We start from the raw sequence: 15,218 nt of genomic DNA, 5'->3' as shown, positions 1-15,218 counted from the left end.
CTTAAGCCCGAAGCAACACACAGTCGCTTCTTTTATTCTCTTCTGTCTCTCTCACACCAGCTTACACACCCACATGCTGACACAATGACATCTGTAGCACACACACACACACTTCAGAGCAGTGTATCCCCAGATGGATGGGAGTGTTTTAGATGACAGTTGTCCCCTGCCACCAGTGTTGTCAGACATCACTTATCAGGGAAGCCTGTGATGGAGGAGAAAGGGAGAAACACAATTTCACCTTATCTCACCTCCTTACACTCCCCTCGCTACTCCCGCCCCTGACTCCTCAGCAGACCTGCTCCTGCGCTGTTCTCCTCTAATGTTATCTCTCTGTTTCACACCTTTCATTTGTTGTGTGTTTTTCTTTCTGCTGTCATCTTCTCTCCGTCCACTTCGGTGACCTTATGTTTTAAAGCCGCCGTCCCTCACCGGAGGTCAAGCTCTGTTCGATTTTGTTTTTCAAATGATGCTTATTTTTGTACAGCATGTCAGAGCGACGCCATTTCAGGACTCTCAAGATTGCCTTCACCCACCATGTCTCCATCTGTCTCTCTCTCTGTGCTTTATCAGCTTGAGCCATCATCGTTAAGCGCATCCTAACGAGGCCTCGACGGCTAATGAACTGCTACAGCCAGTCATCACTCCGAGCGAGGCTCAAAGTGAGGCGGGGAAGGAGGGCAGGGAGGCGTGATGAAATGAAGGAGCGAAGGTTGCGCTGACCTTCCCTCAAGAGACATTTGATGGACGGAGAATCTGTCAAAGATTAAGAAACAGTTGCGTAGCAGCGAGCGGATGGGGACTGAGCGGGAAGGACAGGGTGGAAAGTAAATGCAATCACCTCTCTGAGGGATGGATGGGGTATCAGGCAGTCAGGATTCCTGTATAATGAGATTGACTAAGCCATAAGTAAATGTGTCTCCATTCTCCCTCACTTGCAAAGACCTCAGTGATTTCTCTCTCAATGCTCAACATCAGTCAGTCCAAGTGTTCATTAGTCTCTCTCAGGCTCGAGCCCTGTCTGCCTTCATCTGAGGCCAAACTAAGTGTCCCATAGTTAGTTTCTGATGTTGTTACAGAACAAATAAGACAGAATGAACATCAGGCACTGTAGTTTATGGGTTAATTAGCAGATTTTTGTCAGCCGAAGTTTGAGGAAAAGGCTCCAATTAGAAACGTAACAGTTGTGAAGACCCACAAGACGACGCCACGTGATAAAATTCTAATAATCATCTTCGCTTTGTTACGTGGATTGCATCCCACCTTCATTACAGAAGCTTATCGGAACAATATAATCCCACTGTTGCCGTCGCCATGTTGGTTTTTTTGAAGCCAGAAGCGACCATATTTGGACGAGAACAGGGAGCTGGGGAGGATATCCTGATTGGATCTGACTGAAAAACCCAAGGACATAAAGCATACCCTGCTTAATCGTCTATTTTACTCTAAATGGGACTTTAATTTACAAACGGAGCATCATGCTGTTTTGAAGAAGAATTGAAAGTAGCGATTGAGATCATAAACTCTTTAGGAAACCGTAAACTGAGGCAATAGATCAAGGAGAACGCTGCAACACTGAATTGCTGCGAAGCTCCTGAAATGTTTTGTGGACCACAAAACTAATGACCGAATGCTTTTTTTCTCCAAAAGTAAAACTTAAACTTAACAGTAAAGATCCTGTTCAAGGAGCAAAATGCGACCTCACATGTGAACAATTTTATGTGGTAATAATTTAATAGTTCAAAGTTTCCCCTCATAGACAAAAAGCCAGTTTTAAACTCCGTCTTCACGCAGTCAATCTTCAACTTTCACTGCTCAAACTATATGTCAAAGCACCTTCACAAGCCTTTACTTCAACAAGGCACGCTCACATTGAGACCCAAGCGCTTTAAGAGAAATCATGGCAGGCTTTTAAAGCCGGCTGAATTGGGCTCGGCACAGTTCACCTTTCATTGCTGTGTCACAGTTTTACAGTATAGCCGACTCCGGGTACGTATTTTATCCCCTGGGGTGTAAGTGTTAGCCTGCTGAGTTCTGACACGTCTGGTGCTGTAGCAGAGAAAGATGTACTTCGGCGACCAGTTTATTTTTGAACACATGAACGCAGGATGCTTTATGAAAAGTCTCTTAATATACTTTATTAATAGCTGCATCAGTTCTTGCTTCCAACCGGGGAGTTAGCTGACTTTCTTGTTTTCTCCATTTTTTGTTCTTTAAATGTTTCAGCGCCACTTTGAAGAAAACCTCCTGATTATTTGCAACAGCGTTGACTGACTTCCCTCACAGGGTTTATTAACTTTTCATCTCATCACCCAGCAGCACATTTATGTAAATCAAATCCTTTGTTTTTGTTTAGCAACATAAAGACCACCCTCTTAGCTGTGATTGCTGCTGTATGTTTGGTCACCAGGCCAGTCGCACCCCTTGGCTTTCACTTTGATTTTTTTGCACCCACCCCATTCAAAATTGGTCCAGAGATAGAAATAACACATTTTGATGACTTCTGCTTCTGAGAAGACGTGTATGTAAATGAGGCAGTGTAACAGGGCCACCGCGCCGGTTCAGGCAGCGTTCGCAGTTCTGATTTCACTCGGCGCTTTTCTTCCGTCATGCTGTTTGAGAAGTGAGCACCCCGCCGTGCTGCTCCGGCATCGCAGCAGACCTGCCTCTAAAAATACCTACACGCACTCATCAGATGCAAAACAGCTCCTGAACGTTTTTCTCTGAATCTATTGTTCTCGTTTTCTTTTTTTTTAAAAATCTTTTTCTTATTCCAAACGTGTGTTTTGGCAGACACGAGTTCTTCCTCGTGTGGTCAGACCGCATCCAGAGTGTGTTTTCTATAGGTCCTCCGCTGCTTTTAGCATTCACAGTCAGAGTGGAAGATCTTTGAAAGAGCTTTGGAGCGAGCGTGGCCTGGTTTCTGTGCTCTTGTTGTCGGGCTCGGGGTATAAACACAGGCTGGTGAAATATTTATCTGTCTCTAGGAGGCAGTTGTTTCCCCAGCGTTGCTCATTAAGCCAGGGTTAATTGTCTCTCTGGCTGGAGAAGAAGGGCCTTTGTGTGAGCGAATCATACCGAGACGAAATGAGGCAGAGTGAAGATGGGAGATCACTGATAGAGGTGGAGGGAGCTGGTGATGGTGATGGTGGATGCACACACACACTGACTGGCTTTGTCTTCTCTTTCCTTTTTTACAATCTTTGTAATAAACTCTTTGGCTTTTGTCTGACTTATCTCCTTTACTTCCTCCTCAGTGTATTCTGTTTTCTTGGATCCAAACCTTCCACCCTTCATCCTCCCAAAACCCGCCGCTCTGCTTTCATCGTTGTTTACTGTTGTTTGTGGCGCCCACTCCCACAACCCACTCAACTTAAATAAATGCCAATATTAAATGTATTTGCTTCCAACATCAAGTTCATTCTTTTGATAACAGTCGAGGAGAAAATGCAAGGACTAGTTTGAATCTATTTTTTTTTCCGTTTGTTTTTGCCTGGATCAGTTCCCAGGAAACAAGCAAAGACCCCCAGCCACGAAAAAACGCGGCACATAACTCATAACTAATGTCATATTGTCATTTTTATACTTTGTACTTTGTTCAGATTAAACAAACCAGTTATACCGTGGTGATTAATCAGCATTAAAAGTCCTGGTAGGCAGATTTTGTCAACTTTATACAGAGCCAAGCTAGCTGTTTCCAACCGATGAGTCGCCGCCGCCAATCCTACATGTTGAATCTGAAGGAAAAAGCTTTATTTTTTTTAAATGTGATGTAAAAACATCATCCAATCATAGATAAACAATGTAAACTGTCCTGTTTTCTTGCTATTAAGGTGAGAACGGCACAAATAAATTCACAGTTTTATCTTTTTTTGGTCGTACAGATTGACTGCAAACAATATATTACGGTTTGGCTGTACCTGCTCGTGGACCGGCTGGTTTAGTGGTCTGAGAGCAGTGTTTTCCATCCGGGTTTGAAAGAAGCATTAATATATTACCACATTTCATACTGCTGAACCTGTCCATGATTCAGAATAAACAAGAGCTCTTACTCTGTACTTTCTCTCCTCTCCATTCATCAGATCCTTTTCTCTTTCTCACTCACATTATCCTTTTCCTCTCTTTGTTTTCCTCCTCTTTTCCCCACCAGCTCAATTTTTCTCTCCTCCCTTTCTTTTTTGTGATGCCTCTTGTTCTCTCACGGCGTCTCTCTCTAATGTTTCCTTTTTATGGCTCCGTCTCCCTTTATCTGTGTGCCGTAAAGACTGAAAGAAGACAGGCATGCGAGAGAAAAAAGCATAAATGCAAAGAGTTACAACCTCTCTGATCTCATCGGCCGTAAAATCTCTGCTTCTCTTCCATTTCAGTTTTCCTTCTACCTACAATCTGTACATATTTCCGTTTCCTCTCCTCCTGGTCACATTAGGTGATGGAGGTGGAAATAAAGGACTGCAGGTGAGAGAAAGTGAAGAAAGGAAAGACAGTGTGCGAGGTAGAGATGTGTAGAGGATCGTCTGGGCATCAATATTTCAGTCGATGGAACCTTGGATGAATAATTCAGCCTCGGTGTCGCGCTGTTTCAATTCTCCACAAGACTCTCGGCCCGGTCACACACTACATCCCTCACTTTTTCTTTCTGAAACGAAGGTGGCCTCACAAAATCGCCTAAATCCACTCCAGCCGGTATCTCCTCTTTCTTTAATCTCCCTCCCCTCCGTGCCTCCACCCATTGTGTGAGTCCTGCTGGCTGCAGAGTCGTTATAATTTCTTCTAAAGCGTAGAAACTTCACCGACTCCCCGTGGACGCTGTATCGGAGCTATTTATGTAAGAGGAAGATGAATTACTTCCCTTCACCTCCACCCCTTCTGAAAGACTCAACTGTGCGCTCGCTCGCTCGCTCACGCCCAAGCTCCGGCCCTCACAAGAACACACATGGACAGGTATTTCCGTTATGTAATCGGTGCCGACTTTCCCTCAGGCAGCCTGAATAAGCAAGACCTATTTAGCTCCAGGACAGCGAGCGGCGAGTGCCTGTCGGAGCAGATTTGGTGCTCATGTGCTGTTAGACGAAATGAATCGGGAGGTTACTCACACTTCCAGCCTCCCCAGATGTGATTTTTGACCCGTGTTTGTGTGAGCATGACACTGAGAAGGAGCTTATCTGAACATGCAGAATGGTGTGGCTTCGCAGATAAGGACTCAGCGGCGCTTCTTGTTTTCTGTTGTCACATTTCTACCAAAGCAGATGACATTTTACACGCATGTACTCTTCTGTCTCTTTCTTCCTGGAGCTTTTCTCTCCGTCACATCATTCTTAAAATACAATGGATGAAAAGCATCCTGATTCAGTCCAGTGTACGTTTTCTCGAAGCTTTTTTAAAACCATTTGCAGTAGAAATGTCTGCCTTCTCTTCAATAAAATGTCAAGACAGACACAGTCTTTAAGGGGAGTTTACCTCCAGATCAAAATATTCTTCCTCGTACCTGTCCTGCTGTTCATCCATCTAGATTGTTTTGGTGTGTGTTGCTGCGTTTCGGAGATATCAGCTGTCGAGATGTCTGAGATATTCAGAATCGTAGAAAAAGTACGAGCCACTCAAGAGGGTGATGAGTTAGAAAGCCTTAAATTAATCATGGCCGTTGAATCACAGCGTCAGTAAAAAACACGCCTACGCGTTTCAGCCATTAAGGCCTTCATCACGGCAGTACAAAATGGCTACCTTCGGCCTCTGACATTTCTAGGTTAGCAGATAGTCACGTGATCACTATAGCCAGACGTACGCTTCCTTCTGTGCTGTGATACTGACCGAAAATTGTTCCTTCATGCTCACGACAAGATCTGTGGATTATCTTGAGTAACTGGGTCATGACTTCCAGAAAGAGACATGGCTGCTGGGAGGAGATTGGACGGGAATTAAACGCGAGTTCGATTGTGGGCGAAGGAAAAGTGGAGGTCTGTGTCTGAGTTGGCATGCTTAACATCCATGCCAACATGAAAGAGGCTTGGGAATATGTGAGCAGTGACGGTTGCACCGTTTGAAACACACCTCTATATTTGTGTTCATGTTGTAGATCTCTCTTTAATGTCTCTGGTAGTATTGTGGGTATAGTGTAAAATCAATTGGCAGGACAGTGAAGTGCTTTGATTCGTCATTTGTTGTTTGGACAGACATTCCAGTCCGATATTATTTATTTATTTCCCAAACGATTTTCTATCCACATCCCAATGAATAAGAAATCTCTCTGAAGTCAGCCTCCATTGTCTCGTATGAATATATTTATGAAGCTGCCACCAGAGAGAAGCTCGCACACAGTACGCAAACTTTCTATACTGAGAAGGCAAGAAACTGTTAGAAGGAACCGTAAGGATGAGTGTTTCTATAGACGGCACCTGAACATGATCTTTGCCTTTCAGCTCAAACTTTCTGCAGCTTTGCCTCGTGACACTGACCAACGGACGCCTCATCACATGTCTGTCACGTTACCATCGGGTTTTACAGTTTGATGCTATTTTAGGATTTTTTTTTAGTCTTTTATCTTTTTATTGTCTCCTGGCTTTGTATTATATTTAGAGATCCCTTGTTGATTGTTTTTATGTTCTTGTTCTCATTTGAAATTATTCTTGGTTTTATGGCGCCCTGTATCTTGTTATTGCGCTTCATTTGACCCTGCTTTTGTTGGTCCTGGCTCGATCGCTCGCTTATCATATTTATTTTTATTTATCGTATTTGTTTTAAACAAATTAAAAATTGATTTTGCGTTCTAAGAATTGTCCACCTGTCGAATTTATACTCAAAACATATGGGTGTCAGCATATCACAAGAGTGCCCTTGGCTAGTTAGCTCAGTTAGCCATGCAGCTAGCAGTCCTGCCTGGAAGTTTGGAGCACCAGGGGGAGTGTTCGTGTTAACACCGCTAGCACAGGAGCTTTGGACCGGGATGGGCTGGGGCTAGCTGGTTAGCATGCTAACTTCAGAGAGATGATGGATGAGAGCGGGACACTCTACGCGTAGTGCAGGTAGATATTGCGATATTATAGTTAGTGCGAACTCTCACTATATATACTAATGTCTCAATATATTTTCACTTACTGTAGTTCTACCTTTGTGTGTGTGTGTGTGTGTCCTCATCCTCGCATTAGCATTCACGTAACGCAGAGCTGAACATTGTCCTAAATGCACTGAGTTAATTTCTGCAGCCTGAGAATGAACGGGGGACCCTCCGTTGGATGTTTTAAGAAATATTTTCGGCCACCATAAGGGAAAAAAAAGCAACCTTCACACTCACAGAGTAAACATACCCATGGGTACTGTCCTCTCGACATCTCATAACCACACACACATACTGTATAGTCATTTAGCGTCTAAGCGCATCACTAGCTCTCCCATAAATCAATGGTCCCTCAGTGATGGTGTTGATATCAGCACATCAGCCATCTGCTCTGAGGGTATTTGTCGCTCACCAACACACAAAACACTGCTGCGTATTCCCATAAGAGAGAACAAACCCTTATGGAAGGAGACTTATCTTGTGTATAGCTGTTATGATGAATGTGTTTTTCTGTTTGCAGCATCTTTAATCTGATTATGCACCTTTGTTTTTTCCACCTTCATGTGCTTTACTCCCCCCTACGTTTTATTTTCTCTCGTTTTCTTGATCTTGAATCAACCGTTCCTTCATTCCTGCACCTTTTTTATTTCTGTCTTCTTTTTATTTCTGTCTTCTGTTCATGCTCATCATAAATATGCATGCCATCCAGTCTAGTCTCGCCACTGTAAATGATTCAACATTTTCAGGCCTTTTCCCCCCTCGTAGTAAATCCAGTCCCACTCTGAAGTCGTTTCCACACTTTCAGTCCACACTTCTCCCTCCGTCCCGCCAGTCGAGCCAGCTGACTCGTTTAAACATTAATCCGGCGTCGGCTCTTTTTCTCTTCTGCTAATCCTTTTTTTATAACCAGTCCAGTTGGAGTTATGGAGTTCTCTCCCTCTTCGTCTTTTCTGTTTTGTCGCAGACTTTCTCCATTCGTCTGTCGCTGTACATGTTTGTCGTGGGATACGATCTTGTTGTTCTTTGACTCTGCTTGTTCTCTCCCTCGTCTGTTTATTTCTGTATTTATACATACATGTGTGTGAAGGGATCTGAGTATTATTCCTTTGTTTCGAGCTGTCAGCCGGCAGCCATCATTCCTTTTTATTTCGATGCAATTACGCTTAAACAAAGTCCCTCATTCCCTCCTCTGATATCTGCTCCGTGTATCCTTGTTTCACCCCTCCGCCTCCGCATAACTCACCTTTATCTTTTCTTTCTTTATCCTGCCACACATCCCTCCCCCTCGCTCTCTCCCTTGTGTTCTGTCTTATGAACCTTCACAATGATACTTTCATAATCAGCATTTGTAACGCCAACAAATCCATGCATGGTGACATTTAGGGCTTAAAATTGAGGCTGATGCGATTCTTTAGGTATCACTCTGCGGCCGTGAAAAGTTCTTCGCTTAGACTCAATCGGCTTCTTCAGCTTCAGGGTCTCGGCACTCAACTTTGACAGATTCTGTACAATAATCTCATTTAATGGGTCTGGGTTTATTTTTACAGACGGAGTAAACCTAAAAATTGCAAAGGTCACAGGTTGAGATGCTCTTGGACATCAAAACTGTCCATATACAGGGTTTCATCCTATTAGACCTTTGTATAAAATTATTGAGTTATCGCCAAGAATTGTGTTGTGTGAGGTCAGAGTGACATTGAACTTTGACCACCAAATTCGAATCACTTCATCCTTGAGTCCAAGTGGATGATTGTGACAAATTTGAAGAAATTCCCTCAAGGCGTTCTTGAGACATGGTGCTCACGAGAATAGGATGGTATAAGAGCTCACTGACTTTGACCTTTGAGCACCGAAATCTAATCAGTTGATCCTTCGGTCCAAGTGGACATTTGTGCAAAATTGAAGAGATTCCCTCGAGGCGTTCTTGAGATATTGCATTCACAAGAATGAGACTGACAGATGGGACGGGCAAACGGGGTTTTCACAATAAAAGTCAGGTAAAATCCACCATATTAATGGGATATTTTCCAATTTCAAATCAGTCGTTGAGCAAGTAGTGGAGAGCTGTTGCTTTTCTATGTTGTAAAATAAACTGCTTGTTAAGCTTTAAGGAAAATGAGCTGTGGCTTGTATCATCAATGGCTGTGGTCAGACCAGTGGTGGGAAATACCCACACTGTCCTACTTTTTAGGGTATACGGATGTCCGAGTGCTACAGGTCGTATTCAACAGGCTATTTTGACCCGCAATCCTCTGCATTCACGGCTGTTTTCCACATCACATAGTTTCTGTTTGAAACACAGCCCCTGACATGAATGTGCTTCTATGTACGTCAGCTTGTACAGACAAAACACAACGTGCTGTAAGCATCAATTATCGCTCTGCAGTTGTTTTGCATCCGTTTTTCTCACCCTGAGTGAATCAAAGACCTCACGCAGTCCAAGTAATCTTCAAAGGATTCGGCACAAAACAGTGATTAATCATGTTTAGCCCTCTCAGTCCATATGTTTATATTCATGAATCGTGCAGAAACATGAATGTAATTAGTCTGAGTTAATGAGTTAATGTCGTGTTCATTCTCAGGTCACGCTTGAGCCTTGAGGGCAGCAGAAAATTACACTGTTGATCAGGATTTATCAGAGTACTGTATACATAAGCATAAAAAGATAAGCAGTGGGTTCATAGTAATAGCTTTTACGTAAATCAGCCTTTACACTAGTTGCATGTGATGTGATGTGTTTTGTTGATGTGAGCCAAAGAAGATTATACACACAGTCACACAGCACTTATATGACTTTATCGTCAAATCAGACCTGTGTAAAGACGCTAAACCAGGAAAAGACTACAGGAAGGAGCTTGGGGAGGATATTCTTATTGGATCTGACTTAAAACGCGAGGACACGCCGTGGCAGTGACTTTAAAATCGCAAAGTGAAGCCTAACCTGCGTTATCGTCTATTTGACTCTAAATGTGACTTTAATTTACAAACTGAGCATCGCGCTGTATTGAAGAAGACTTAAGACCATCAACTCATTTGGAAACTTTAAACTGACGTAAAAAATCAAGTGAGAAGTAGGTTCATTTTCTCATAAGCTTACATACAATCGGATTTCATCTTGAAACCAGTGCAGGCGCCCCCTGCTGGCCAATGGAAATGATGCAGGTTGAAGGCACTTTGTCGACCCAGAAGTTATGTCCATATTGTAGACAGGCAGTGGTTCCCAGTTGCGCGAGGTGAGATAGAAAATTAGTACAACCTTTTAATATTGATTAGCAGGAGTGAGAGAAGGAGCAGATTGAGTGACAGATATGAGTTATTTTTAGAAAAAGAGTAAAGAAACAAATTAATTGGATTGGGCAATTTTATAAACAAGGATTGTAAAATTATCTTGACTATTCAACAACACGTCAAGCTGTCAAAATGATGGAAAAGCATCTTGAGTCTAACTCAATAAATGATCGAGCTTTTTAAAGAATCTGCAACGCAGACCATGAAATAAAGAGTGTTACTCCAGAGATCTGTTGGTTCCTGTTAATCCCTCTGCCCGAGTACGCGCTCAGAATAACTAGGAACAGCAGAATTGTTTCTTTTGGAGTCCAGACTCTTATGACTCGGGCAGAAGGTAATAAAATACATCATTATTCCAGGTCACATTTTGTATTCCTGCCATGTAATGCCATTTTAATGTTTGCGTACTCTCTTTTTACTCAGTTTCCCAGCAGTGATTATTTTTTGGGTTGGACAAGGACGGCAAAGTCACTGTGAAACCTTTTTAATTTCCAGTTAACCAGCTGCATATTTAGGCAAGAGAAAGTTTGCTTGTGTGTGTGTGTGTGTGTGTGTGTGTGTGTGTGTGTGTGTGTGTGTGTGTGTGTGTGTGTGTGTGTGTTATAATGGTGGCTGTGGAGGAAGTCCAATCTCAGCAGAAGTATGGCCAACCCCCTGCAGCAACACAAATATCCTGGGCCATTTTTCAGTGTCCACACACACACACACACACACAAAGACACACAGAGTATATTTATGGTATGGCATGGCAATCTGGGGGAAAAAATGAGTAAAACCTAAAGGCATACAATGTGTTTCGATATCATAAATATGCAAATGAGTTCCCTTAATGCTGTTGAATGGTTTGCGTGATTAATGAACGCGTGTGTGTGTGTGTGTGCGCGCGTGTGTGTGTATGTTGGGATTGTTCTGTAAGCTCGACATCTGTTGCCACCACCTCTTCTGTTGCAGTCTGTCTGTCCGCCCGTCTGTGGAGAAACTGAGGAGTTGGCCTGCTTTCTTCTCCAAACACACACACACACACACACACACACACATACAGATGAACACATGCACACACATACAAACGAACACGCACACACGAACACACACACATACTCACAGAGCAACTAATGCTTCAGAGCAAAAAGACATACACTGCTAAAGCGTCAACCTTTTTGATTTATAGCCATTCATGTCGTCTTTTATCAGATGGATGAGGTACATGTTTGATCTAAAGTTATCATGTTTGTTGCTGTCCAAGTTGATCTTACACACACACACACACACACACACACAGGCACACTCACGCCAGACTTTAAATGATTGACTTGGTGTGCCTTTGATGCTTCATCCCAGTGAGATGGGGCTTGAATGGAAAATGTCAACTTTAAACCGAGATTAAACGGAATCACTCAGGGAAGCTGGTGGGGGGTTTGTGTGTATATGTGTGTTTGTGTGTGTGTGTGTGTGTGTGTTGGAGGGAGCCTGAGGGTGTGTGTGAGTTTGAGTCTGGTAATATAATGCTATTAAATTCATCATGGTCCTCTTGGCAATAAATATAAAGCTCTCCGTCAGTCTCCCTTCTCTTCCTGTCTTTGTTCTGATTCAGATAAAGACGAGTGCAGACTTTTGCTGTTTGATTGTATCATCGTACCACAGAAGCAGTGCAGCGTCTTAAAGCTTCACTTGCATGACAAAAACAGAAGCCTAATCGAACACATCCTTTCTTATTATGAGAATTACACATATTTTATGCCGAAATCTGTTAAAAGGAATAGTTTGACATTTTGGGTAGAGACGAAGAGTATGGAAGGGACAGGGAGCACAGCATCCGACACGGAGATAGACATCTCAAACAATGTCAGTGTCGTAGCTTAGCATAACCAGGGGAAAGCCGTGGAAACAGTTAGCCTGGCTCTGACACCGTAGTCCTCTCCTTTAAATTGTGCAACAGTGTTGTCTGCTCAAAGCATTTCAATGATCCCCTTTTTCTTTCTGTGTTTGTCATCCAGTGGTGGGACGTGGAGAAAGGCGAGGCGCTGCAGACCTTCTATCCGACGGGAACCGCGTTGAAGAGGATCCACGTCTCGTCCGACTTCTCCACCTTCGTCACCATCGACAGCATCGGCATCCTCTACATCCTGCAGAGGGTGGCGTGATGTTCTTTAAAACGCTGCTCCAAAACGCCGAAAACGGAAATAAAACACCAGGATCCAACCAAACACTACAGACTGTAAACAGAAGTGGACATGCTTTGTCGCATTAAGGACTCTAAACATCCTCTAATCACGCTCTTCTCTGAAAAGTTTACACTTCCACTGCACTCTTTCCACGTTCAGGCTGACACTAGCCAGGCATTACAACGGAGCATTACAGACATTCACTCTCTGTTCTGCAGGATCAAACGACTGATGCAGCGCGAACGCTCAAAGAAGATGCAAATACATGTTTTTGGAGATAAAACAAACCAGAGTTTCCTTTGAGACGAGAAGGAACGATGCATAAAGAATAAAAACCAGCGTTTGTGACTATCAGGTCTTCTGAAGCAGATCATCTGAATCATTAATACCTAATTAAGAGGTTATTACAAAGAGGTTAAATAGATGTGATCCTCACATCAGTTCAAATGTGAATAATAAATGTTAATCCATTAGGGCTGAACATTATTGCATGGGATGTGAGGGATTTTCGCCCTCGCTGTGTGTAATCGCTATGAGCTGCCGCGTACAGTACATGTCATGAAGTGCGATTGACTCTTCTATGCTGTGACGTTTGTGAACTTTCGTTTTACAAATAGGTGTTGTAAACCTTGTCGTCGGTGGCCTTTTTTATTTACACTGCAGCCTTAGTCTGAATGGGATTGCTGTCGAAACCAGTGGGTGTGTATGTTTAAAGTCTCTCGATCTAAGTCCACCAGCACTGATAGAATTTCTGCTGCACTTTGATGAGCATTAAACATTAATGGGTTAGATTAAGTTTTAATGATTTGAGCATTTAATATTGAATCCAAAAACTTTTTAAAAGCCTGTGGGTCTATTTGTACATCCCAAATATTTGTACTTTTGAACTTAGATCAAAGGTAAATGTTTTCTACAAAAAAAAGCAGTTTGTGATTTATAATTTATAGTCAAAATTTCCACTCGCTGCTGTTAAAAGGCCATTTTTGTGCTTTATTAATTGCTCAATTTTTTTTGTACCACTTCTTTTGAACTCCGCACATTTTTATCTGCATGTTGTCTTGCCTACTGAGCCTTTTCCCTGTTCTGAGCACTTTGAAGCAGGAGTTACAATCTTTGACGAAGCTTTCCGCTAAAGCAGCTCTCTTCAGATTCATAAAAATGGATCCTTACTTTGGCATCCCGTGCTATAATCTATCAAACCTATCGACTACAGTGGAGACGGTACAGACTCCAGTTATAAGCACATAAAGGCAATAAATGGATCAAAGCGAGGATGCATTTCCACGAGTCTGATCGATGCTGTTGTCATTCTCACGCTGTGCTCTTCGCGATTCGGTGCTTTAAAATTGAATCAACAGATTTCCCTCCAGTGCGGAGGTCTCTGTCTTACAGAAATATTAATGTCTGCTCAGGATGTATTGATACTGTTCTACTGTGTGGTGCAATGTGAGTGTAATTTATAAAAGATTAAACTACACACGCTATGATGATGTCGTGTGTCTGTCTTGATTTTGTTAACCGTCACATATTTATTGTACAGTGATTTTATTCCCTTGTTGACGATGAATCTATCTGTCCTTTCCGTCTGCTGACTCGACATCAGTCTTCAACCTTCAGACTGACTGAATGTCCTTCGTCACCTTCAGTCCACTCTGAATGTGACCGGGTCGCTGAGACGATGTATTCACGCCTGAAATGAAGTGAGTGAAAGTCACTCTCGTTGTCAGGACAAATTAGTTATATGTGGCTTAAAGGATAAGTTCACCCAAAAATAAAAAATTCAGTCATCATCTACTCACCTCCACGCTGAGTAGGGTGGAGATTTGTAGTCCAACATTTCTGGAGCTTCACAGCAAAGCAGCGTTGCAGCATTCTCCTAAACAACTGATTCAGATGGGAAAAACAACAACAACAACAAAAAATAAACATAAAATGGCTCCGTACAACTAGTCAGCTTAAAAAAGGGTGTAAATTACGTCTTTTCAAATCTATTTGGGATCTTGGGGCTTCCAGAGATGTGTGTTATGCTGGATGAGCTGTATGGTGTCATTTTATGTATTTTTTCAGTTGTTTTTTAACATTTTAAAACAAGTCCCCATCTACTTCAGTTGTTTAGGAGAATGCTGCAACGCTGTTTTGCCGTGAAGCTCCAGAAATGTTTTGTGGACTACGAAAACTTCACATGACTTAACATCAGCTCGACAATGAGCAGTTAAAAAGGATTTTTTGTTTTGGGATGGACCTATCCTTTAATAAGAGGATGAATAGGATACAAAAATGTCTCCTCTGTTTTCATTACTGTATATTCAGCAAGGGGATAAACATGTACACGTAGCTTTTCCTAGAACAACATCTAGAACAACAACATCAACATCATCTTTATCCACCTGATAGCCCATTGACCGATTTAATAAATATTATGGCGGCACACTGGCAGCTGGATTCGCGTCATCATCTGGCGCCTCATGTTACAAAATCTGGGCTTCTTCAAATCACTAAGCCACGACAGTCTAAAGATCCTGGAGCTGCCGCTGGTGATGACATTTAAATGGCTGTGTGAAATAAGACTCAACAGCTGCAGCTTTTATTCCACATATGTATTTATATACCTCCTACATACTGACGTCACTCTACTGATTTACACACTGGGCTGGAGGACAGTCTGGACCGCAAGCCCATGATGACATGAGGTGATCACATTAACTGAGGCGATGTGG

The 15,218-nt window shown here is 42.6% G+C and overlaps 1 protein-coding gene across 6 annotated transcripts in view; it reads left to right on the top strand.

Annotated features, from left to right (window-relative positions):
• The window catches only part of apaf1 (apoptotic peptidase activating factor 1), a 44,905-nt gene extending 30,914 nt beyond the window's left edge, over positions 1-13,991 (top strand). For all 6 annotated transcript variants that reach the window (XM_084345647.1, XM_084345648.1, XM_084345643.1 and 3 more), the window contains one exon: positions 12,334-13,991. In XM_084345647.1, the coding sequence (XP_084201773.1) occupies positions 12,334-12,480 (147 nt within the window). In that variant the 3' untranslated portion in view covers positions 12,481-13,991. The remainder of the gene's footprint in view (positions 1-12,333) is intronic.
• The last annotated feature ends 1,227 nt before the right edge of the window (positions 13,992-15,218 follow it).

This window comes from Pagrus pagrus, assembly GCF_965226575.1.
Source record: "Pagrus pagrus genome assembly, chromosome: 23".
Taxonomy (NCBI): domain Eukaryota; kingdom Metazoa; phylum Chordata; class Actinopteri; order Spariformes; family Sparidae; genus Pagrus; species Pagrus pagrus.
The sequence above is the reverse complement of the archived record's forward strand: the minus strand, read 5'-3'. Positions and strand labels throughout refer to the sequence as shown.